Raw genomic sequence first — 25910 nt, forward strand, 5'->3', positions numbered from 1 at the left:
GACAGTGGAAGGGGATTTTGGACTTCCCAACAGGCTGAGGTATGTGTGTGTGTGTGTGTGTGTGTGTGTGTGTTGGGGGGGCATAGTTATAGAGAGTCAATGTGAACCACATGAGAAGAACTGATTCTAGAGTAAACCTCATTGCTCCTTCCCAGGTCCCTCGTAACATCTGGGTCTTGCAGTGGCCTGGCCAAGTAGTTATCTGTGTCTCTTCCATCTTTTGGACCAAGGAGGTGTCTACAGCCGTAGTTGGTGACACTCTACTGGTAAGTAAGCATGCCTTAAAACTTGGAGAGGAGAGACAATATGAACTAGGATAGAGCAGTCATTTGGGTCATTTAGAACAGGGACCACTGAAACTAGAATTCCCAAGGAGATAGCGAAGTAGGACATCTGGACTTGGGGATCTCCAAGGAGCGAGCCAAGGATCTCCCACAGTGTTAGTCCCATGGTTTATCCTATGTAGAAACTCTGACCTGCAGGATGATGCTGAGTCTCACCAGCCTTTGTTTCCAGGGGTTACCTGACAGAATTCCCAACAATTGTTCTCCCTGGCATGGAAGGCCATTGTTTGCCTCTCTCTTTCTGCTACTACTCCCTTCTCTCCTCCGCCCCCCCCCCCAAATTCCAACAAGCCCACCCCTGGTCTTCTCCTCTGCTTCCTCTGTGAGATCTGGTGAATAGCCACGCCCTGCATATCCTCAGACCCAAACATGCATTTCCAGTTGATGCCAATTCTTCAGAATTTACTTGTTGAATATGTGACCATGAGCAACTTACCAACACAAGTGTCACTCATCTTCTCTGTAAAATGCGAGGGATTGTCACATCACATCGTGGGGTGGTGGGAGGGTTAAACACCCTAGTGAATCAGCCAGGGGTTAGATGTTGAGAACCCAATAGGGAAGAGGCCATGTTTGTTTGGTTCACAATTATAGTTCCAGAATTTAATGCAATGCCAAACACATAGTAGGTGCTCAATAAATATATGCTCAATGAATGAGTAATAATTCCATTTCTAACCATAGATAATTTCCCATGGACCAAAAGATATCCTAATTTACTATGATTTGCATTGATGTTAAAAAATTAGTACCTACCCAAAGTTAAAGTGGAAATCAATGTGACTAACGCCTAACACATGGATTGGAAGCTTCATTCATAACTTCATTCCAATTATTAGAAATAAGAAATGTCTCATTTTTACAACTGCATTTCTATGCTCCAGTTTGTTTTTTATCCCACAGACATGAGACATAAAAGTCTATTATTACACACACACACACACACACACACACACACACACACACACACACATCCTAGATAGTCTTCTAGAAATCAGGTGCAGTCGCAAGATAATCATCTATGTACCCATTTATATATCATTCATACATCTACTGACTTCTCCATTCATTCACTCATCTGTCCATCCATTCATCCATCTGCTTATCCATCCATCTATTTATCTATCCATCCACTCATTCATCCATCTATTTACTTCTCCCTCTCTCCATCTATCCACCTATCCACCCAATTTGCCTATTCATCAATGCCTCTATCCAGCTACTCATCCACATATCTACCCACACATTATTCATTTTTCACCTATCTATTCCTCAATACCTCTACCCATCTGCCCATGTGTCAAATAATTATTTATTTAATAAATACTGATTTGGCATTTGCTTTGTGCTGAGACTACTACTAGGCAAAAGTAACTAGAGAAAAATAAGGTAATCATATTGTCACTGGTTCCATGGATTTATGATCAGTCTAGTAAGGAGGCTAAAAAGACACTGGTTTAGAACTTTAATAAAGGAGAAAAAGAGGCTCAAGGTGTGAGAAGAAAGAGGGAATCTGAGAGAGGGACTAGTATTGGGGATGATTTCCCATAAAATCATTTTCTAAGAGACCTAAACTATGAGTGACAACAGGCCAAGTAGAAAATACAAGGAACATTGTTCCAGAGACAGAAATTAGAATGTGCAAAACTCTAAACATGAAAAGCACAGTAGACTGGGGCAGCTCAGTAGCAGAGCAATTACCCAACATACACAAGGCTCTGGTCTTATCCCTAGCCCCTGAAAGAGGCTGGAAAGGCATGGTGCATTGCAGCAACCTTTGGAAACATCATCTTAATATTTGCAATATCATTCCACACAAAAGTAGTAGAAAGGCAAGTTCTGACAAGTTTATCTGAACAAGAAATCTGTACACATCATCACAGTGGCAATATTGCATGAAAAATTAATTGATCAGTTTGTTTTCTTTTCCAAATCCTTCTACTGCCTCAACTCAGGGTATTATCAATTACAATCCTCTCGTGTGCTATGTACAAGCTCTAAATGAAAACTATGTAACTTACATTAAATCAAATAATGTAACAATTCAGTTTAACATACAGGAACATAATTACTTGGCATGTTGATAAAAGCCCTGATAATGAGTTGCTACGATACCATGGGTATTGTCTAAGCCTGAGGATATATTGTCGCTTATCTGTAAAGAAGGATGAATCCATAACTTGAATCCATAACTAACCCAACTCACAAGCAAGCAGGGAGTCTCAAATTCTCAATGTGTACCTGCTGCCTGGCTTGGAGGACAACAGCTGTTGGGTGGAGATGGGGAGGTTTGGAACACTGTGTAGGCATCTCCATCATCAAGGGCTTTCCAGACTGCAGTTCATGGACAATGAAGGCATCAGGAACCTCTTTGTTTCTGCATGCTGGGCACGTTATTGCTAACACTAGCATCACTATTTACTGGGTGCTTAATTCATTTCAGACATCATGCCCATGCTTCTCAAACTCCATCTCAACTCTCTGGAGAACTTTCCAGCTTAGTTGTAACTATACAGATTTCACACACCTGGAGGCCCTCCTAGCTCAAAAGCACAGTGCTAGAAAATTGAAATAATGGAATCTGAGCTCAGGTCATCTCCATTTTTAAATTTTTCTTTTTAATTTTAATTTTTACTTTTTAACCTCTTCATTTTTGAAATTACAGGCTTATATATAATGTCACAAAAAATATATGAAGAATACTCATATACCCTTTATCTAGATACTCTCAGATGTGAACACCAGATGCAACCAAAATATAGTGATTCAAATCAGGAAATCAACATTCATCTATTACTGTCTGTAGGCCTTTTAGCCTTGCCTATTTAATCATTTCCTATTAAATGCCCGATTTTTTCCTTGGTCAGGACTCTGCCCAGGGTTACATGCTACATTTTGCTTTGTCCTTATCCTCCTCTTCATTGTATTTTAAGTGAGGTAGTGTCTTCCCATGTAGCCCAGGCTGGTCCCCTCCTGCCACAGTTTCCCAGCTGCTGTAACTTGTAAGTATCTCCTTTGATCTGAGATTATATAATTCATGTATAGTAAAACTCACCCACATTAACACATGGTTCTGTATCTACACAAGTGCATGCAACCCATGTATACCCAGTCCTGTTCAAGATGAGGAACAGTTCTTCATTGCCCCAAATGCCTTTACTCCCCACAGTCAGCTTTTCTTTAACTCCAAGCATTTGCAATTGTGCATTTTTACCCATAAAGTTTTGCCTTTCCCACAATGTTATAAAAATAAAACAGGAAGATAGTGTGGCCTCTTCTAATTAGCACAAGACTCATCTTGAGGCTAATGTGTTGGGTGAGGAAAAGGATGGTTTGAGAGAGGACATTCAGGTCAGGCTTGGACCATTGGATGGTAAGTGATGCCAACCATCAAGATGGCCATTGCTGGAGGAAAAGCCACTTTGACTGAATGTTTCTTCCTGTGCCCTGGCCAGGACTTCCTGAAAAAGAGCAATGACCAGATCGCAGAGATCGTTGAACTAGTGCGAGGGAAACTGAGCAGTGGGGCGAGGCTCACTCTTGGGGCCCTCACTGTCATCGACGTCCATGGTAAGGATGCAGGCTCTTGGCATTGTGCTGCCCAGGAGTGGCAGCTGGCTGGGTATGGCTCTCGATTCTCCTGAATAAAATGACTTGTGCCCCGCCCCCCAATCTATCTGAAGGTAAGGAGAGTGCTGGGGAGAACTGACTGCCAAAGCCACTCCCATCACAGCAACTCTGTAAGCTGGACTCTCATCTCTGAGAGGCACCAGCTTGGTGAATGTTTTCCTGGGGTTAAGGACAACTGCTGACATTATTTACCAGGTTCTCAGCTTGATCTAATTGTTTACATTTTCACAAACATTTCCCGGGTTAAGAACCAGTTGTTGGGAGATACTGTATTTGGAAGTGGCAAAGGTTCCTCTGTCTGCTTTGAAACCCAATGGACTAGAAATTGGCAGTGGTGCAGGGCGAGGTAGTGAGAGACAATACCTTTCTGCTCTCCTTTAAACAAAAAGAAAACAGAAGAGGAAGATGGGGAGGAAGTGGGGTCATTATGTAAAACAAACCGCCTCCACACCCTTACTCTATCATCACCAAGGAAACTAGGGTTGGTCCAGGCTGGTTGCCTAGGAACAAGGTCTTTGTTGCTCATATACCAGCTAACTAATGTGTCATAGCATCTATTCCCTTGGGACTAGTGCTCATTTCAGCCTAATTTCAGGCAGAGATATGCCCATAAAACCCGGGAGAGATGAGGGAGAATCTATTCCTCATACCACCTGGTAAAGGTGACAAACGCAGGCATGATTATGGCCCAGTATCTCTCCTTGAGTGTCTAGGCTTACAAACATAAGCATGCATGCATATACATACATGTATTAGCACATCTACTTCATAGTGAAAACAACTCAGAGTTGATCTCTCATGCTGATCTGTGAAGTTCACTCTACCAGCTCAGAGATCTCAGCAACTCTCATCCCATCAGCACCTAAAAGCCAGGTGATGATTTCCATAAGCCCATATCCACTCTTCAACTTCAGGGCTCATTACTGTAAGTAAGTTAGCCTTGAAATCCTATAAGAGGATGAAGGGAGCCTAGAAATGTATTACCCGGTTGGTTCCTGAGGCTAGAAGGAAAGATACCTGTAACCACAGATTCAGGAGATACTTGCCCATCATCAAGATGATGCCATTGTCTGAGGGTATCCTAGAAGCCTATAATAGGGCCCAAGAGGTCAGACTGGGGATGAGTGAGCACTCAGGATGACTACATTGCAAAGCCTCTGGATCAATCCTACCCCCAACGCCATGAATTTCAAAATAGTATCATGAAGAAATATTTATATACTGTTTCAATATGTTGGACAGTTGTCTGAGGTACTGGCCCTCTCTCACTCTCACTTTTTGCCTATACACACATTACATTTAGTGCTCATAACCACTCCAGGTGGTATAGCATGCTATCTCTAGCATACAGAATGTTCAAACAAGACACAGAGAAGATGAGTAACTTTTCCCAAGTCACCAAGATAGTTTATGGTGGAACCATAATTTGAACACAGGTGTATCAGTTGTTTTCCTCGCTGCTACAACAAAATACCTGGCCAAAGCAACTGAAGAGAGGATGTGTTTCTTGTGTCTCACAGTTTGAGGGTTCAGACCGCCATGGTAGGGAAAGCAGCAGGAGTGTGGGGCATCTGGCCATACTAGATCCACATCCAAGAAACAGAGAACAGCAAACGCTGGCGCTTGGCTAGAGTTCTCCTTTTTTAATGTAGTTCAGGACAGAACCCATGCCAGGGAATGGTACCATTTGTGTTTAGAGTGGGTCTTCCCATTTCTTTTTATCCTTTTAGGCATGCAGAGTAGCTTAGTGGTTCTAAGTTAGGCTAACAGTCCTTATTAACCACTGCATCAAGCAATCTGACTTCAGAGTGTGCAAATGCAATTCCCTACTCTACAATGACACAGTCTTCCTTGCCCCTTGGAAAAAGTAAAGTCCGGTTTGTGAAAGCTACTGCTACCTGCAGGCTGGAAGTAGGCCGGGAAGATGTTAGAACCTGAAGTAGTGTGGAGACAGGGAATTCTGATGACTCTATGTGTGTGTGTCTCTGCATGGTGACCCATTAGCCCGTGATGTGGTGGCCAAGCTGGCACAGGATCACGTCACCAGTCTAAATGATTTCCAGTGGATCTCACAGCTGCGATACTACTGGGAGGAAAAGAACGTTCATGTGCAGATGATAACCACAGAAGCCTTATATGGCTATGAGTACCTGGGAAACTCCCCCCGTCTGGTGATCACCCCACTCACAGACCGCTGCTACAGGTAAGCACGGGAGCCCCAAGCAAAAAGCAAAGGAAGAGAATTTAAAAAGGAAAGGCAGTGGTACAGGAAGGTTGTGGTGTCTGAGTACCTTACCCTCGGTTTCAAAGTCACACTGTAAAAGTTTGCCTTTAGTTGCTAGCAACAACCACAAATGGGTATGGAATTGGCTGGGAATAGGAACCCAGTGGGAACTGGAACCAGTTAGCAGAACACTGGTGTGAGAGTAAGATAGTCACATGCTCCTTACGTAGAAAGCTCAGCAATAGCAAAACTCACGGTGGTACCTGGAGAGCCCACAGCCGTGGGATAGACCACAAAGGTCAAGACACAGACAAGCAGGCCTGAAGATGTGGCTCTAAGGGAGAACAATTGACTAGCAAGCAGGCAAGGCCCTGGGTTCTATTCCCAGCACTGCAAAAAAGTAAAACCAAGACTCAGGTAGGGCATCTCCAGGCTCTTCATCCAGCCAGTGGGGATAAATGGTTTCTCGTCACTTAGTGTAGTGCTTGGCCACTTTCCTTACAATTCCTAATATTAGGTCCCTGTGGTTTTTTTTTTTAGCTTTCTAATGTTGTTATGCTTGGATTTTCTTTGCTTTTGTATTTTCCCTTATAGTACAAATTTTAGACTACAAATATACTTCAAAATATTGTTTTTAAGATTCTTTAAATTCTTCTATCGTGTGTTTTTATTAGCAAATATTAGTTATACAATATGTTTTGTTACATTTTCATGCAAGAATATGCTGTATTTATGAGCACCTTGTCTTGTCTCTCCACCAACCTCATCTGATCCCTCTCCTCTTCCCAAGTAGCTGCTTTTCTTCTTTAATGTCTTTTCCCCCAAATCTAAATCCCACACTTGAGAGAAAGCATGTGGTTTTTTTTTTTCTGAGTCTGATTCATTTTGCTTAAGGTGATGATCTCCTACTCCATTCATCTTCCTACAAATGACAAAACTTCACTCTTACTTACGGCTGGATAAAATTCTATTTGTTAATATACACCACATTTTCTTTATCTGTTCATCAATTGATGGACATCAGGGCTGATTTCTAACTTTGTTCTGTAAGTAGTAGCACAGTAAACATGGCTGTGCTAGTATCTCTGAGGTACCTTGGTGTCAATTCCTTCAGATGTATACTCAGCAGAACTGTATCTGTAGTACTATTTTCAGGTTTTTGTTTTGTTTTGTTTTGAGAAGAGACTATACTGATTTCCAGAGTGGCTGCAGTGATTTAACACTTCCTATCCATAGTATAGAAATGTTAAATCTCCCATGCTCCCACAGTCATCTTTGACAGCATTCAGTGTTTGGTTTCTTGATGGTAGGCATTCTGAGTTGAGTGACTCCAGAGTAATGTTTGCTTAGAGTTCCTTCTTAACAATTAAACTTTATTATACAACCCAAGTAGCTTACACAAGAGGGAAAAAAAAAGTTAAAGGGAAAAAAGAGTGAACCTTTGGGTATTCGTTCCTCAAGACGGGTCCCTAGGTGTCTCTGGCCTGCGTGCTGGTTCTGCCTGTTCGCTGATCCTCTTCCTGATCCATGTGTGCTCAAGCCCAGTCTGAGCCTGTTGCCCCTCTTGTCCTCTCTGCCTGCCTGTCTCTCACATGCAAGGGCCGGTCTCCTCCTCCCATCAGGGGTTGATTAGAAACACAATGGTCCAGGTGGAGTCCCCTAGTCTATATCCTGAATTCCAGGCCCAGGATGGCTCCACCCAGTCTATCTCAAGGTTAATTTCAGAGAGTATCCATGGTGTGTCCAAGGGCAAAGCCCTCCAAAACAAAGTTTACACAGGTGCTTTCACCTGTGACAACGCTTACCATCCTTCCCCCAGTTCCTTGATGACCAAAGGCACTGACTTGGCCCCCCACCACCCATGTCCTCCACCTACTTAGACACTTGTACTGCTTTTGAAAAGTCTCTGTTCAATTCACTCATCCATTTATTATCTATCCCTTGTTTCTGATTTTTGTATGTGTGTGTGTGTGGGGAGGGGGGAATTATTTTGTTTTGTTTGTTTTGCTGAGATAGGGTTTCTCTGCATAGCCTTGCTTGTCCTGGAACTCACTTTGTTGACCAGGATGGCCTCCTACTCAGAGATCCACCTGCCTCTGTCTCCCAGGTGCTATGTCACCATGCCTAGATCTGTGTTTTGTGATTTTCATTCATCATGTTTATTCTGTTCATTATTCAGCAATTTCCTTTTGGAGATATATTCTGTGCATACCCTTTTGAACTTCCGCATATTATAAATGGCACACATAACAGAGTGGTTATGACAGTAGAAGAGTAAATGTCCTTCATGACATAACCATTCATACTCCTCCTGTGCTGGGAGCAGCTAGAATCTACTCATTCATCAAAAATCCTGACTATCATATGCCGTTATTAGCTCAGTCAGGAAAAACAGTCATGTCTTGAATGTCCCTTCACACCATGACATCAGCCGACCCTAAATCTAATTAGGGCTGTGAAAACAAGTTCAGAAAATAGAAAGTACTGTGTTAGTGAAGGTACAGAGACTTATACCAAGGACTTTGGGGGCATTTCTCACATCATTAATGTCTAATGCACCTGTCTTGCACCTGCCATGCTCTGTGTTCCTTCCATTAAGGATATGAACGGAATTAAAATATGATTCCTAGGTTCAGCCCATAATCCAATGAGACACCTGCATTTGTCGTCTCCTTCCCATCAGTGTTGGTGAGCTTTGGAATGTAGGATTGGGATATTTTTAATTTCTATTTGGTTCATTTCAATCCACCTAAGTACCCCATTATTCATTCAGTCCTTCTTTCAGGCAACTGTGTGTAGGTGTCCCCTGCTATGCCCCAAACACTGTGCTAGGTTGTGAGATGCTGCTACTGAACAAAATAAATTTTTATGATAATGATGTATTGATCATATAATTGAGGGAGACCCCTAACTGTTTGCATAATTCAAAATAAACAAAAGCTAGTTTCTTGTATCTTAGTATTTGCACACTGGGTTGCTGGTTTTCTTTCTTTCTTTCTTTCTTTCTTTCTTTCTTTCTTTCTTTCTTTCAGGACTCTAATGGGAGCTTTGAAGCTAAACCTTGGAGGTGCTCCGGAGGGTCCAGCTGGGACAGGCAAGACAGAAACCACCAAAGATCTGGCTAAAGCTTTGGCCAAGCAGGTATGGAAGTGCCATATTTCTCTACCTCTCTTCCTACTTCTCTGTGGACCCCAGGAACAAGAAGTTTAAGGCGATTCAGCCTCACAGGCAAAGTGAGACCCCAATTCATTTGGTAGAATGAGAGAAGAGCCTAGCTCCTGGCTGATGGTTCTGGGTACTCAGCTATGAGGAAACTTATCCTGAATCCTCCCTCTTTCCAGTGTGTGGTCTTCAATTGTTCTGATGGTTTGGATTACAAAGCCATGGGGAAGTTCTTCAAGGGGCTGGCCCAAGCTGGAGCATGGGCCTGTTTTGACGAATTCAACAGGATTGAGGTAGCTCTCCATTTAGGGGACATGACAGGGGGGTTGGACATGGAGGGGTCCTTTTTTTTTTTTTTTTTTTTGAGCTTTCAACTTTTAGCAATAGAGTCTGTGTCTTCTCTACAGCCCTTGCATTGAGTAGGTACTTAATATGTGAAACATAAACAACCACAAGGAGACAGCACGTTACTTTATTTAGTTTTATGATACAGGGTTTCTCTGTGTAGCCCTGGCTGTCCTGGACTCACTTTGTAGACCAGGCTGGTCTTGAACTCAGAACTTGCCTCTGCCTCCCGAGTGCTGAGATGAAGGAATGTGCCACCACACTCAGCTAGCATGTATATTTAAACACACTCAACCTCCCTATCATATACATCCATTCACTGACTCATTTAGAAGTGAGTTGGGGCTAGTGAATGTCAGTAACTAAGTTCACGAGGCAAAGATGAGTAAGAAATGATCTTGCTTCTTCGATGGTTTCAACTCAGTAAAAAGAATAAAAATTAAATGAAACCAAAAATATGGCTGAAGTCTACAGTAGTGGTGGTAATTTTAAAAAAAGGCATCACAAAAGAGTGAGTAGTTTATTGTATTTATATAAAGAGTGGAAATCAGAAATGTAAGTATGAGATTGAACCAGTGGACACTATTTACCCCTTAGATACCAAGTGCCATGCAAAGATAAGTATCATGGAAACTTCTTACTCCCACACACCATACTACATACACTCATAAACACACACAAATATATATAGTTTTTCTTTTCTTTGTCTAAGCCCCCAATCATGCTCCTTATTTGGAGCAGAAAGCTCTAGTTCTCAGGTGGCCGAGGGTCGCCCTTGCTGAGTGTGGGGCACACTGTCAGAGCACACCTCAGCTGGGTACTCTGTCCACAGGTGGAAGTACTATCGGTGGTAGCCCAGCAGATCCTCAGCATTCAACAAGCTATTATCCGGAAGCTGAAGGTATTCATGTTTGAAGGCACTGAGCTCTTACTGAACCCAACCTGTGCTGTCTTCATCACTATGAACCCTGGGTATGCTGGCAGGGCTGAGCTGCCAGATAACCTCAAGGTAAATGTTGGCATTGATTTTCATAGCATAGATGTACTTACAGTGTAGAGGCTTCTAGAAGTTGCCCCCAAAGACCTCATAGACAGCCCAAGAGTAGAAATAGGTAGTACTTCTCAGCTATGAGAAGGATAAAAGAATAGTGGAATGACAATGATGCTAAGATAACATGTGGTCCCAGAACACATCCCCAACTAGGTCTCATAGTGAGGAGGAATAAATAGATAAAAACAAATGGAAAGTGAACAGCAGTGAAGCTGTGGTAAGGATCAGTGTTTCAATTATCTATAGAGATCAGACAGGCAATGTAAAGAGAAGTAGACTAGGCACGGTAGAGACTGGTGAGTGCTAAGGCAACAGCCGCCTCTTAACTTCAACCTACTATTGGCAAGAATGTTTTAGTTTGGGGTTTTTTGTTTGTTTGTTTTTTCCAGGGGAGGATTGAAATTTAGCACTGTTAAATCAAGTTATTTAATTTTACATCTTGGCTTATGGCAAAAAGACAATTACAAAAACAACAACAACAACCAAAAAAAACCAATAATTATCTACTTATGGGAGAACACCAAACAATGCAAAGAGTTCTAGAAAACCTAGACTGACCAATGCCCGTGAGTTCTAGGAAACCTAGAATGACCCATGCCCACCAACCTCCTTTATTACTAGGCTGGTAAAGCCTATGTCATTTCCTTTCTAAAGCATGCTTTTTCTGGCCCACTAGAGCAAAAGCAAGAGTATGTGTACCCAGCATCTATTGCTGATCTGACCTGAGCTACAGCTACTGTAACAGTCACAAGCTCTGTTGTTAGTGCTTCAGAAAGGGAAGAGTGAGAGACAAATAAGCTCTCTTCAAGGGAAGATGGTCCTCTATGGCCTTGGGATGCTACTTTTATGGAGGCACAAATCATGGATATGAGATGGTTAGGCCTTCTATGGAAAGAACGTCTACCACTCAGTTGCTTGAAAAGAATGAGCAGAGAGAGAGTCTTGTAGGCCTACTTCTTTACAGATTGCTCCACCCCTTTAGATGGAAGTGATAAGAGAGAAATGGCTACACCCTCATCATCAACTTTAGTACATGTTGCTCTACCTGCTACAAATGCATTATGATTAGTATTGAGGAATTCTTATTCAGAAGGTCCACTTTTCTCTCAGAGTAGAAATTAGGCAAGATCACCTATCAAATACCTGTAAGTGGATGTCATGGTTTGCTTTCTGTTGCTGTGATAAAACATTGATTAAGCAACTTGGGGGAGGAAAGGGCTTTACTTGGCTTATACTTCCAAGTCATGGTCCATCTTTGAGGAAAGTAAGAGCAGGAACTCAAACAAGAAATTAGGGGCAAGAACTAGAACACAAACAATTGGGGGAAGACTACTTACTGGCTTCCATGGCTTACTCAACTACCATTCTTATGTAGCTCAGGCTAAGGATAGCACTCTCACAGTGAGCTGGGCTCTTTCACATCAATAAGAAATCAAGAATATGTCCTCAAAGGTATGCCCATGAGGCCAATCTGATAGAGGCAATTATTAAATTGATATCTCCTCTACCAAGATCTGTCTAGGTTAGTTGACATAGGCTAGTGAGTGTCAAAGTAGAATTTGAACCTCTATTTCTATTTTTTATACCCAGTTGTTGTAACCACTCCTTGCACTCCCCCTAGCCAATACCCATATTAGACCTGTACAAGAAACTTTCATGAGACAGACATTATAGGAATCAATGATGTGAGGAAGTCTGGATTGGTCCTGGTTATCCTGTTTACTAACTGGATAACTGGTTATCCATCTTACTAAAACGTAAGTCCCTTTTTCTCTAAGTTTTAAAGCTAACAATAGAGCAGCTGATGCATATTGATTTCTAACTATGGGCCACATTTGCTTGTAAAGACCTCACTGATACTATGTAATTTGTTCTCAGGATATTTCTACAAAAAGATAAAGCTATTCGTTCATTTTTAAAAAGAAAAGACTAAAACTTGTCCAAATTAGTCTGTATCAGAGCAGTAATCAAATCAGATCTTACCTAATTTCAGAATTCTCTTATGTTTATTGGTCTTGCATTCTTAAATGGCATCTGATATCCTATTGAATGCTGGGAAGATGAGTGAGGCTATAAAATGTACTCATTTGACAAAGAGTGAAGCATAGTTGTAAAATCAGCATCTAGAACCTTCCGTACAGCACTAAGAGACCCAATGCAAAATAGCATGTAACTTGGTCAGACAGTACAGAGGTTATCTGTCTGCATTAACTTGCCTTCTGGCCCTTATCACATGATTTCTCTTTGTATCTGTAGATGTGTCTCCTCTAAGGATTTATCTTGTGTACTCTGGTTCTAATTGGTTATTTCTTTTCCAGGCCTTATTCCGAACAGTGGCCATGATGGTGCCAGACTATGCTCTCATTGGTGAAATCTCTCTCTATTCTATGGGCTTTCTGGACTCCAGGAGGTATGTTACACTTGTTTTCCAGTGGGTTCTCAATGCTCCTAAAGAGCAGGTTTTTTTTGTGTGTGGTAGATTTGAGGTAGATCATTGGGAGAAAAGGATAAAAACTCAAGAAATTTTATTCTAGCGGATTCAAGAACATGTACCCCTGGCTTTGGTCCTGACTCCGTTCCTGAGAAAAGTCTCAGATGTCCATGAAAGGGATTCTTCACTGCTTATACACTGTTAAAAAAAAAAAAAAAACAACTGCAACCACTCATGTCCTTCCCACCCCTCATGGTAACACATCTACCCCCACATTATTAAATGTCCTAAAACAAGACTATATAACATGAAATGATTCCAAAGCTGCAGAGAAAAAAATAGTATTATTTAATTAATTTAGCAACTTAGTTAAATTGTTAGAAATATAGAATTTATTGACTCCACTTAATGGGGTTATTGCTAATCTAAGCATCTCCCGGTTTCTCAAGACACACAGAGAGCAGTGTCTTTTATATGTGTGTACATACTCACAATAGCACACTCCCTGAGTTATGAATCATCATTGTAAAATGCCTTATATTGACCCAGCACAAGTTCTTCATTTGTTTTTCATTCTTGTTGTTGCTGTTTTGTTGTTGTTATTGTTTTTCCTTGTCTTTCCTGTAATCGATGGGTTTTGATGTTGCAACAAATGTCTCTTCAGGAGAATGTATAGGCATTTCTGAATTGTAACCTAAGAGATTTTCTCATGTAATATATCACCCTTGCTTGTCAGGAGGCTTTCTCTGAGCTATAGGTTTATTTTTTTCCCTATGGTAAACCTGGATAACATTGGTTTGACTAGTCAACCCCCCATCTACCTAATGCTAAACCCTGTGATCAAGTGTGAGCAGCACGGAGTCTTTGTTTTTAAAAGTGAATCGGTTTTCTAAAGGGAATCACAATGGCAAATGTGCCTGTGTAGTTAGGGCAACTGTGATGCCCAAATCCCAGTGGGACAGCATGACAAGCATTTGCTCTACACTCCCTGAAAGTCCCAAATGGATATTTCTGGTCAGGAACATTACCCCTCACTGGGTGAGTCAGGAACCGGGGGACTGATCCTTACAACATAGCTACAACACATGGCATGGGGTGCCTCCTGGAGAGATGGGACACACGTTACTTGTTCACCCAAAACTGGATAGAACACATTAGCATGGCCTTCTCTGACTGTACACAGTCTGAGAAACATGGTTCTCAGCTGGATTCCTGAAAGACCAAAAAGTAGGCATGCATCTGTGATATGTACATTAGAGTTTTGAATTAGCTTTCTTGTATTAAAAGGCAAACCAGATATCAAACAATATTGTAATGTCACAGAAGTGGAAAAGGTAAAATTTCTCCCCAAAAAACCTTACTCTTGCTCTTCAAGGATTGACATGGTTAATAGTGTGATGTACTATTTCAAGTTTGTGTATGCCTACAAATGTACACATGCATTCATACACACACATGAAACATATAATGTGTCTTCATTTAAAGTGTACATTAGATATCTGTGCTTGCTTGCTTTCATCCAATCTTTGAAAGACTTTGCTTCCTTAGTTCATTATGATGAGTCTGGTAAAAGTTGCTTACTAAGTCATGGGCAAGCCTAATTTTGGAAGGGGTTGCAGTGACGACCTGTTGGTATATCTTTGCCTTTGTACAGTCTTGCCCAGAAGATTGTCGCCACCTACCGATTGTGTTCTGAGCAACTTTCGTCCCAGCACCACTATGACTATGGCATGCGGGCTGTCAAGTCTGTGCTCACAGCCGCAGGCAACCTGAAACTTAAGTACCCCGAAGAGAATGAAAGTGTTTTGCTGCTCCGGGCCTTGCTGGATGTCAACCTGGCCAAATTCTTGGCTCAAGATGTCCCCCTGTTTCAGGTATGTAGTTGTGGGGCTTTGGCTAAAGACCTAGGCTCAACTTTGGAGAATATTTTCTTCAGCATCTCTTGACACCCTTTCTAATTCTAGCCACCCCACTTTTGAGATTATGTGTGTCAGGGCATATAGCCACCCAAAGTTAATCTCACGTGCCCTTTTCTAGTGCTTGCCATCTTTCTATTAAAAGACAGATTCTCAGGATGTAGCTCAGACTGGCCTGGAACTTGCTGTGTAGAGAACGCTAGCATCAATACCATAGAGATCTGCCCGCCTCTGCCCCCCAAGGGCTGAGATTCAAGGTATGAGCCACCATGAGTGGCCTTCCACCATATTTTCTGAGATAGGATCTATCACTGAACCTTGAGATAACCAAATCAGCTAAGATTAGCTGGCCAGTTAGCTCCAAGACCCCACCCCTAGCCTTGTTGTTGTTGGTTGTTGTTGTTGTTGTTGTTTTTCAAGACAGGGTTTCTCTGTGTAGCCTTGACTGTCCTGGACTCACTTTCTAGACCAGATTGGCCTCGAACTCACAGCAATCTACCTGCCTTTGCTTCCCTGAATGCTAGGATTAAAGGTGTGACTTTAATTGTGATTCACTTGATTCACACCAAGCTTTTTACATGAGTGTTCAAGGATTCAAACTAGGCCCTAATGTTTCCACAGCAGCCACTTTAGTGACCAAGCCTTCCCCGCAGCCCTATCACAGCTTTTACCCAACACTCTCCATTTTAATAATAGTAAAAAGGCAAAAATCCCTATTTAGTTCTAAATTTTAATAAAAATCTTTTCTGTTTGCTTCAGATCTAGGCCATGGTTTTTAACTAATGACATTAGTTTTTGTTTTTTGTTTTTTTGTTTTTTAACTAGCTTAAGACCTATCTTCCTTATCAGTCCATGAGGGCCATAAAGACAGGAACTGTCCACCTCGCTAGTTTGTGGCATGACCAGAAGACATCACTGTGGGCCTGTTAAATCTTTTCAGGCTTTTAAAATTATTTGGGAGGGAAATCATGGTTCATAGGGTTGGCATTTGTGATTTTTTTCAGACTAGGAAAAAAACAAGCGTTGAAAATTTTCTAACCTTTCTTCTATTTGTAGACCTCCTTTTAGGAAAGGGTGAGCTAATCTATCAGATCCTCCACCCCAGTCCCCCCCTCAGCCCCCCCCCTTTACTCCCCCACCCCACTTCTCCTGAATTCTCCTTTGACAGGGAATTATCTCAGATCTGTTTCCTGGAGTTGTCCTTCCAAAGCCGGACTATGAGGTTTTCCTGGAAGCGCTGAACAACAACATCAGGAATATGCAGCTGCAGCCGGTGCCTTGGTTTATTGGGAAGATCATCCAGGTTAGTTCCCTGTGGCCGAGTGGGACTGTACCTACTGTCTGCCAGAGTCGGGAATGAGAAAGACCGAGGGCAGGTGCGGTGCGAGCGGGACTGACAGCAAGGGAGCTAACAGACCCACTTGACAGTCGCCATCACACCATCACCTCTTTGTTTCTACAAGATAGAGTTCACATGATGTCCATGCGTAAGCCCCAGCAGGCACATTTGCAATCTTAAAACAATAACAAGAGCAAAGCAAAATAAAATAAACACCGGCACGTTTCCTATGGCCATCTTCCTTGGGGAAAAGCCCATGGGAACACTTAGCTTCTCATTACTCTGGACTCACAATCCCAGCTCAGATTGCCTTAGCCCTCAAAACAGGAGGGCTTACCTAACTTGAAAAGCCCAGGAATGCAGTCGGCCTCCATCACAGGCTTCTAGGTACCTGCCCTGGGAGTGTTGCTCTCTTCATCTCTGGGCCCAGCCTTCCTCCCTGCATTTATACTTCATTTATAGTTGCCTTCCCTCCACCTTACCCCAGTAGTCTCAGAACTTATTTTGTCACTGAAGGAGAAAGCAGACCGCTCTCCAGGTTGCTCCCTCAAGTGTCTCAAAATTGGAGCTAGGGAGGTAATCCCATGGATAAAGTGCTACTGTGCAAGCGTACAGCCCCCTAGTCCCTATTCCCCAGCACCCACGGAAAAGCCAGACCTGGCATCACATATACCTGGAACATCAGCAGTCAAAGGAGCCGACAGAGGTGGGTGGGCCTTGGAGCTCACTAGCAGTTGTCTATGGGAATAAGGGTTTTGATTCCAAAAGACATGGAAAAAAATAAGGCGGAGGGCAATAAAAAGACATCTAGTTTTTGTCTCTGGCCTCCACATACTTGCCCACTCACACACTCCATGTAAAGGTGACTCATAACTTATATAGTAATTAATTCAATGAACTATGTCTCAATTGCACTTTCTTTGCACACTCACAAATCAGAGTCACAGAAACAAAAAAAATGCCACCTAATCTAGAGCTCTATGGAGCACCGAGGTCCAGAGAGGAACTGGATTTGGGATTAATGTAGACCCAGCTTCACATCTCACTGCTGTAAGAGTCTTCTGTAGGGTCTGAGGCAAATTATTTCACCTCTCTGGGACTCAGTTTCCTCACCTGAAAAGTGGAAAGAGAAGAAACTTCCCTATAGCGAGACTTCTGAGAGAGCACACATGCAGAGAAAGCATGAGAGGTTCGTGCTATGATAGTTGTGTCTTCTCCGTCACTATCTGCTTTATTGCCTTTGTCATTTATGAAAGTTGTCATGCTAATTGAAGCAAAGGTCAAGGTTGGACTCTTGAGGTCAGACTGACTTGTAACAATTTTTCTTCCCAGTATACCACGAAGTGAGGTTTTTTATTTCATTTTTTATTTCATTTAATTGAATATGCCTTTATTTTTTATTTTAAAGGATACTTTTAACTAAGCATGGGCTTTCATTTCCAGTATTTTACTGTGGGAATATTTTAAACTTTGAAAAGTGGAAAGAATTACAAATAAAATATCCCCCTAGCCATGTAGATTTTACAATGAACATTTTGTAATACTTACTTTATTACTTTATCACCCACCTATCTACCCGGGCATCTATCCACTCATCCATATACCTACCTAGCCATCCACCTGTTCAACAATATATACACTTACCCATCGATCCATCCAACTGTCAATCTTGCTTTTAGTGTATTTCAAAGTAATTTGCAGACATACCGGTAAATTTTTATATTGTTTAATGATGATTTTTTCAAAAATAAAGTTACATCGTTAAAAACGCTATCAAAAACCAGGCATAGTGGCACACACCTTTGAACCCAGCACTTCGGAGGCAAAGCCAGGTTGATCACTGTGAGTTAGTGGCCAGCGTGGTCTACAAAGCGAGTCCAGGATAGCTAAGGCTACACAGAGAAACCCTGTCTTGAAAAAACAAAACAAAAAACTAACTAAATAAATAAAATAAAAATAAAAACAAAAACAAGCTATCTAGAATTACCTGTATTTTTGTATCTTGATGTCTGCATGGCCACTTTCAGGGAAGTCCAGGGGCTACTGAGTCAGTGACACCTTCTGTTCTGTTGTTTTCACCTCTGCTCACTCTAAGTGTCTCTCAAACACAGTGAAACATAAAGCTGTCTTGAAAGCAGTGCCTGGCATACAGTAGATCCTCAATATTTGCTGATGTATAGTTTTCTCTCCCTCTACCTGCCCCTCCCCCAATATCACTACCTTCTTTGATTCTTCTTATCATTCACCAACAGGGTGGAAAAAAAAAGAGAACTTGACCTTTAAGATAAGAAGCTTCATGGGTCTCATTCCTCTGAGAGGACCACAATCTAAATGGGAAATTTTTTTCACATAAATAAAAATGACTGGTATTTGTATTTTAAATATTATGAGCTACTTGTCACGGGAAGAAAGGAATGATCAGGAGATCTGAAAAACAGGCTTCTATGAAAGCCACTGCTGATACATGATTTGGTTTCTTTTCTGCTGCTGTGATAAGGCACGTGGTAGAAGGAGTTTATTGGGGCTTACAAATTGCAGAGGGATGAGTGCCCATCATGGCAGGAAGTGGTGGAGCAGGCGGCAGGCCTGGCTGGAGGACAAGGGAGTGATAGCTCGTGTCTCAGCCACTAGAGCTAACTGAGAGTGAACCAGAGGCTGCAGGAGTGGGTCTTTAACCTTTAAAAGCCACTCCCAGGGACACACTCCCTCCAGCAAGGCCACACTTAAAACCTCCCCAGTCAGCACCATCAACTGAGGACCAAGACTTCAAACGCCATAGTCTGTCAAGGACATTCTCAGTCAAGCCAGTCTAGTACGTAAGGGCTGAAACCACATGAAACATTACTGATATGTTGGAGCCATCATCTGAGAGCTTGGGTCAGGGGTCAGGTCAGAGCAGTCCATAGGCCTCCTGAGTGGAAATTTCCAATAGAAAATGCAGGTTACTAAAATGATCTCCATTTCCTTTCCCTCTTTAAAAGTAAATGCTGTATAATAAATTATTAATATGGATGTTTATGTAAATATATTTATAAGAAATAAAGTATTGTGAACCATAGCTGCCCTACCCCACAGTAAAATGCTACAACTAATCATTCCAATCTAATTTGGGGTATCAGTAATCTAACCTCTATCCCTGACTCCTCACTTCCTTGCCTGCCTCTAGTAGCCACCTTTAAATTCTAATGAGTTCATAAAATAATCAGTATCTTGGAGATGAGGGTGTAATTACTCTGATTTGATCAACGTACATTCTGTAAATGTATCAAATGATTATAGTGTACCCAAAATTATGTGTAAATATTTCATGTAATTTAAAGTTTTTTTTTTTTTTTACTTACTGTCTGTATATATGTAGGCACACTAGTGTTAAAGTCAGAAGATCATTTTCTAAGGTTGTTTCTCTCCTTCCGCCTGGGGTCAGGTGCATTTAATTGGGTCATCTGAGCAATCATGTGATAGTTAGCATATAGACAGGTGAAGAACAGATGGACCCGCCTATGTCCTAGGCAATCTAAGACCCGTCTATATTCATCTAAGACCTATTTCGACAATAGAACAACTAAAAGGGCTCATAAGAGTTAATGTAACCTTGAAAAATCTGATATCTGCCCTTCATTTACTTCTCACTTGTAGTTTAGGGCGGAACACCAGGATTTACTCCCTGTGTGACTTCTCTTCGCAGATCTACGAGATGATGCTGGTAAGACATGGCTACATGATCGTTGGAGATCCCATGGGTGGCAAGACATCTGCTTATAAAGTTCTGGCTGCAGCTCTGGGTGATTTACATGCAGGTAAAGCTTGCACCGTTGGCTTCAGGGAGGTCAGGACTTCCTGCACAGTTGTCTGACTCTGTGGAGACAAGGCCAAGCCATGAGCTTTGTCAACCTGGGTGTTAAAAGCTGAACACAGAACACGCATGACTGCAGGTGGAGAAAAGAGGCTGTAACACAGGGTCTTCCAACAAGGGAGTTGCTGTGTATAGCATGGAGGGTGTAGACATACTGTTAGAGGCTCCACAGTGGCTTTCCCAGTGGTTCCCCAAGGAAATTAGTATTATTGTTGTTGGTTTAAACAAATCAGTTTTTAAAAAAACCAAACCATTATTATGCTTCCTTTCCTTGTGTTACCTCTTCCCAACCTTCACTGGTCTCCCCTTGCTTCTTGTCTCTCTCCCTTCCTTCTGGAGCAGAGAGTGAGCACTCATCTTTGAGATGAGTACTTAAACTTGGGAAAGTGACTTAGCCTTTTACTCTCCTTTTTCTTCCCAGCTCTAGGATGAGGTTGCTTTGAGAACTAGACTACATAGGTAAATACATGGAACATAATACACATTCAACAAATGGAAGCTATGTTTACCACTAAATTAACAGTGTGGGTTTCTTCTGTTCATACATTTGCTTCTGTATAATATGCAAACATATAATTTTGAAAAACATGCTTATGTTGCACACATGAGTTTATATAAGAACTTGAATTAAAATTGGGGTTGGGAAGCTGGAAAAATGGCTCAGTGGTTTAGAGTGTTGCTCTTCCAGAAGACCTAGGTTCCGTTTTAAAATGGTTATTTTTTGCTAAGCATGGTGACTCATGCCTTTAATCCCAGCACTCAGGAGGCAGAGGCAGGCAGATCTCTGTGAGTTCAAAGCCAGCAAGATCCAAATAGTGAGATCCAGGACAGTTAGATCTATAAAATACAGAGACCTTGTCTCAAAAAAAGTTTTCTTTCCCTTATTATGTTGGCATTTTAAATTTTTATTTAATATTTTGAGACAGAATATCACTATTGCAGCCCAGGCTGACCTGAAAACTCTTGACCTTCTGCCTTAGTCTTCCAAGTGCTGAGATTGCAGGTGTGGGACGCCCCACCTAGGTAGAACTGTTCCCTAATAAAACATTAATGATAAATTGCCCCTGGGGTTTTGATATTTTGCTTTGGGGACTGATCCTGTCTTAATAACTAATGAGCATTTCAAATTTAAGTATAGTGATAGTTTTGGCATTTGAATAAATCTAAAGAAGAGCTGGAGAGATGTCTCAGGTTTAGAGGGTTTGTTGCTTTCCCAGAGGACCTAAGCTGGGTTCCTAACACCCATGTCTGGCTGTTCTCAATCTTCCTGTAACTCCAACTCTGTGGGATGTGATGCCCTCTTCTGGCTTCCATAGGCACCTGCACAAATATGCATATAAGCATTAAGAGAGAGAAAGAGAGAGAGAGAGAGAGAGAGAGAGAGAGAGAGAGAGAGAGAGAAGAGAGAGAGAGAGAGTAAATGAAAATAAATATAAAATGAGAACCTTTTAAAAGAAAAAGAAACTAAGAAGAAAGACATCTACATCATTTTTTTTGGCTCTATTGTCCTATGCGCTCCAACTTTTTAAAAATGTATTTATTTATATTTTATGTGTATTGGTGTTTTGTCTGCATGTATGTCTGCATGACAATGTTGGATTCCTCGAAACTGGAGTTACAGTTGTGAGCTGCCATATGGGTCCTAGGAATTGAACCTGGGTCCTCTGGAAGAGCAGCCAATGCTCTTAACCACTGAGCTATCTCTCCATCCCCCTAACTTTTCTTTACTTGAAAGATTATGTACAATGAGAAAGTTCTGTAACCCTGAAGCAATGTCTTGTATAATACAATTTTGCCACAACAAAAATAAATAAATAAAATAATTTTAAAATTTAAAAAACTCATGTAAACATATTATTTTCTGTTACTAAGTATATGTTCTATACTGTCTCTGTCAGCCTGAATATTCCGCTTGGGTCCTGATAACAGTAGTGTTTGTTTCTTAGGACAAATGTCAGTTATGAGCAATTGAGAAGATTGCCGAGATTAGGCAGTTCTTTGGATGAAGAAACACAGTAATGGTTCCCCAGAATCATTTCACCTGTCCCGGGTTTTATCATCCCAGGCCAGAGCCAAGGCTGGCCATGACCCCAGGCATATTAGGAGAGCTGGTGGAATGCTGATTCTTTTCATAATGTTTGAGTTCTTCTCAGCGAAGGAAGGTTTCTTTAGTTATGAATCTGACATTTGCCCAGTTTGAAATAAGACTCAGAAGAAAGCATGGCTACAAATTAATGGTTCTGATAACCCACAGCATAAGGCCTAATCTATTTAGTATTCCAATCTTTATAAGGGCTGAGCATCATTTTATAGACTCTCCTTAGACTGCCTGTTCACCAAGCTGGTGGTCTTTTGTCTAATGTCTGGTATCACCCAAGCCTTTGTAATGGACTTTCTCACCCAGCCAACCAAATGGAGGAGTTTGCTGTGGAGTTCAAGATCATCAACCCCAAGGCCATCACCATGGGGCAGCTGTATGGCTGCTTTGATGCAGTGAGTCATGAATGGACGGATGGTGTCTTAGCCAACGCGTTCCGGGAACAAGCGTCTTCCCTAACTGATGACCGCAAATGGATTATATTTGATGGGCCAGTAGATGCTGTTTGGATTGAAAATATGAACACTGTCCTGGATGACAATAAAAAGGTATCGACTTAAGCCCATCACTTATTTGTGGGTGGATTAGAAACTCTTTCATGAATAACTGAAACTGTACAAAGTCATGGACTTACAGCCCTAGCACAAATGCTCCCCAGAAATAATAGTTATCAGTTCACTAATTATGATCCAATTTGTACTTATAGTCAGTGCAGTTTGAGATTAAAAGTGTAAGTAGAAAAGATTGGAGATGTAGCTCAGTAATGAAACACTTACCTCACAGGGCCTGGGTTCTGTCCCCAGCACCATAAAGAAACAGAATGTACGAAACAGCCACAGTAATGGAGAGTCTAAATGAATAAGTCAAGCTAAGTCACAGGAGTGAGTCCATTTTATTTACAGATGACATAAACTGATAGTGTGTCAGTCCTACTATCACTGTGACCACTCTGGGGACACATACAATGGCATGGGCCAAGGAATACACAGAGAATCTGGATATCTGTTTGTTTGTTTGTTTGGGTTTTGTTTTTGTTTGGTTTAGTTTTTTGTTTTGCTTTTCATGACAGGGTTTCTCTGTGTGGCCTTGGCTGTCCTAGAATTCTCTTTGTAGATCAGGCTGGCCTCGAATTTATAGAGATCCCCCTGCCTCTGCCTCACGAGTGCTAGGACCAAAGGCATATGTCACTGTGCCCAGCTTCACAGAGAATCTTTTAAGCACAGAATTGAATGAACCATGGACATGTCTGGCATTTGCTCTTCTCCCCAGAGTGACCAGGGCTCAGGTTTTGTTACATGATTAAAGGTCTTCCTTGAGTCTGTGTTGCCGAGTAGCAGGCTTTGCCCTGAGTGGCTGTTCTGAGGCCCGTATGTCTTCACTGCATGCTAGGGGGATGTGCCTGCCAAACACAAGGCCTCTACAGGTCTCTCCTTCCACCCTAAAAGGGATTTATGGAGTACTTCTTGTCATCCCAGCCATGGGCTAGTCCATGTGAGAGGCTCAAAATCAGAGGTTTGTCAGAGACTTGAGCAAACAAAACCAGCTGAAGATAAGCAGCTACATTTTATGCTAAGTTGAGCCTAGTGGCACTGCCCTGTAATCCCAGCTACTCAGGAGGCTGGGCTCACCAGCTCAAGGTCTGCCTGGGCTAGAGTGAGTTCAAAGCCAGCATGGGCAACATAGTGAGATCTGCCTGAAAGTGAAATGTGAAATAGTGCTGACAACTCTGTGTTAAACACAAAGAGAAAGAGAGCTGGGCACTTCACAAGCACTTACAATGCCTCAGTTGTTATTTTACTTTCAATACTCAGCTTTTGTTCACTGTGAGGCCCTGTTTTCCTTTCCTAAAATTACAAGTCTTTCAGCCATGACAGCACTCCCCAGCCATTCAGCTCTATGTTTCTCCAGAGCATTTTCATCACTCCATATTTTGCTTACCACCTTTGCGCAGAATGTAAACCCCAAGGGGACAGGAATGATTGCCTGCTTTAGCCGATGCACTTAGAATGATGCCTGGCACATAGTCAGTGCTTAACATATATGTGTAGGATCCCTTGAGTCAATTTTGTCTATGCTGTGACCCTTCATTTGCAGATGGAATGTAAGCCTGCTCCCCTCCCCCCACACTTTCAGCTTTCTTTAATTAATGGAGAATCTAACCCTGTACACATACCCACATCAACCCTTGCATTTTCAGCTATGTTTAATGAGTGGAGAGATCATACAGATGAGCCCTAAGATGAGTCTGATCTTTGAGCCAGCAGATCTGGAGCAGGCCTCCCCTGCCACTGTGAGCAGGTGAGCCAGTATGCTTGGTACGCCTATGTTTATACATGTGGGGTGGGTGTGTGTGTGTGTGTGTGTGTGTACACGTGCACGCACATTGTATGTGTGTGTGTTATTGTACCAACATTATGACAAAAAGACCTGACAGAAATAACATAAGGAATTGTATATGAGAGAAAGATAAAATAAAGTGAAATTAAACAGAAAGAGGGGAAAGTGGAGTAGGAGGAGGGGAAAGAGGACAAGAAAGGAAGGAAGGAAAGAAGGAAGAAAGGAAAGAAGGAAAAGAAGAAAGAAGGAAGGAAGGAAAGGAAGGAAGAAAAAAAGAAAAAAATAGCTTAGATAGTTCTGGACTGGAGTGTTGGCTCAGTGGTTAAGATCACTTGTTTTACCCCCTGGCAATGGGCAAAGAAACACCTTGTTGGTAATGTTGCTATATCAGAAGCAGAGCCGATGGCAGTCTTTTTTTCATCCTAGCTTTATGCCTGGCTTGGTGGCCAAAGACACATAAAAATCAAATAATCAAATCAAATCCAGGCAGCACAGCTTAGAAAGAGGAAGACAGAGACCTGTGTTCTGCCATACCAAGCTGTGTGGACCAGGAAAGATGCCCACAGAACTGTCCTCTGCCCCACGGCAAGGGTGGGCCATAGACACACAGAGCCCTGTCAACCACCATGCACTGCAGAGCAGTGAGGGAGGAGGAAGCTAGACAGAGACCTGCCACCCAAAGATCTGTCCTCCAGTGCATGGCACAGGCAGGCCATAGACAACCACTTGCCACTATGCCATACAGCACAGATGGAAGATGGCACCCAGGGTCCTGCCAGCTGCATAGCTAGACTGTAGCAGGATGTGTAAGTAATTGGTGGTCAGATGGGAGACAAGGAGAAGCAGAGCATCTTGAGCATTATGAAGAAAGATGGAACCGAAGGCTTTTGGGAAGAAAGGAGTAGCCTGTTGTGAGTGGCCAGCCCACCACCTGGGGCCATGGTGAGGTCCCAGACTGAGTGGCAGTTGAGGACTATTTCTGAGTACATAGCTATGCAGTTGCCAGAGTCAACTGTCAATGTCTGTGGCTCATATTACCACTGGAGAACATGGGGATGTCCCTGGTCTGGGCAGCTGCATGGGACAAAATGGCATGGGACAAAATGCAGGCCCTGCACCTCTCCTGTGCAACACAGTGGAGTTGGCTCTGTTAATAGAGGCACAGATGAGCCAGGTCCAA

The 25910-nt window shown here is 42.2% G+C and overlaps 1 protein-coding gene and 1 long non-coding RNA gene across 7 annotated transcripts in view; one reads left to right on the forward strand and one right to left on the reverse strand.

Annotated features, from left to right (window-relative positions):
• The window catches only part of DNAH3 (dynein axonemal heavy chain 3), a 175475-nt gene that overhangs the window by 63389 nt on the left and 86176 nt on the right, over window positions 1–25910 (forward strand). For 5 of the 6 annotated variants that reach the window (XM_084772130.1, XM_084772128.1, XM_084772131.1 and 2 more), the window contains 12 exons: window positions 156–266; window positions 3800–3914; window positions 5979–6177; window positions 9231–9339; window positions 9540–9653; window positions 10538–10714; window positions 13075–13166; window positions 14842–15061; window positions 16272–16406; window positions 20128–20239; window positions 22700–22941; window positions 24591–24691. In XM_084772130.1, coding sequence (XP_084628256.1) covers window positions 156–266; window positions 3800–3914; window positions 5979–6177; window positions 9231–9339; window positions 9540–9653; window positions 10538–10714; window positions 13075–13166; window positions 14842–15061; window positions 16272–16406; window positions 20128–20239; window positions 22700–22941; window positions 24591–24691 — 1727 coding nt within the window. The remainder of the gene's footprint in view (window positions 1–155; window positions 267–3799; window positions 3915–5978; window positions 6178–9230; window positions 9340–9539; window positions 9654–10537; window positions 10715–13074; window positions 13167–14841; window positions 15062–16271; window positions 16407–20127; window positions 20240–22699; window positions 22942–24590; window positions 24692–25910) is intronic. The other variant, XM_084772132.1, reaches the window with a different exon arrangement.
• LOC311592137 overlaps window positions 20206–25910 on the reverse strand; it is a 50990-nt gene continuing 45285 nt past the window's right edge. The window contains exon 3 of the long non-coding RNA XR_014777304.1: window positions 20206–20297. This is a non-coding gene — a long non-coding RNA (uncharacterized lncRNA). The remainder of the gene's footprint in view (window positions 20298–25910) is intronic.

This window comes from Acomys minous, assembly GCF_964271855.1.
Source record: "Acomys minous genome assembly, chromosome: 2".
Classification (NCBI taxonomy): Eukaryota; Metazoa; Chordata; class Mammalia; order Rodentia; family Muridae; genus Acomys; species Acomys minous.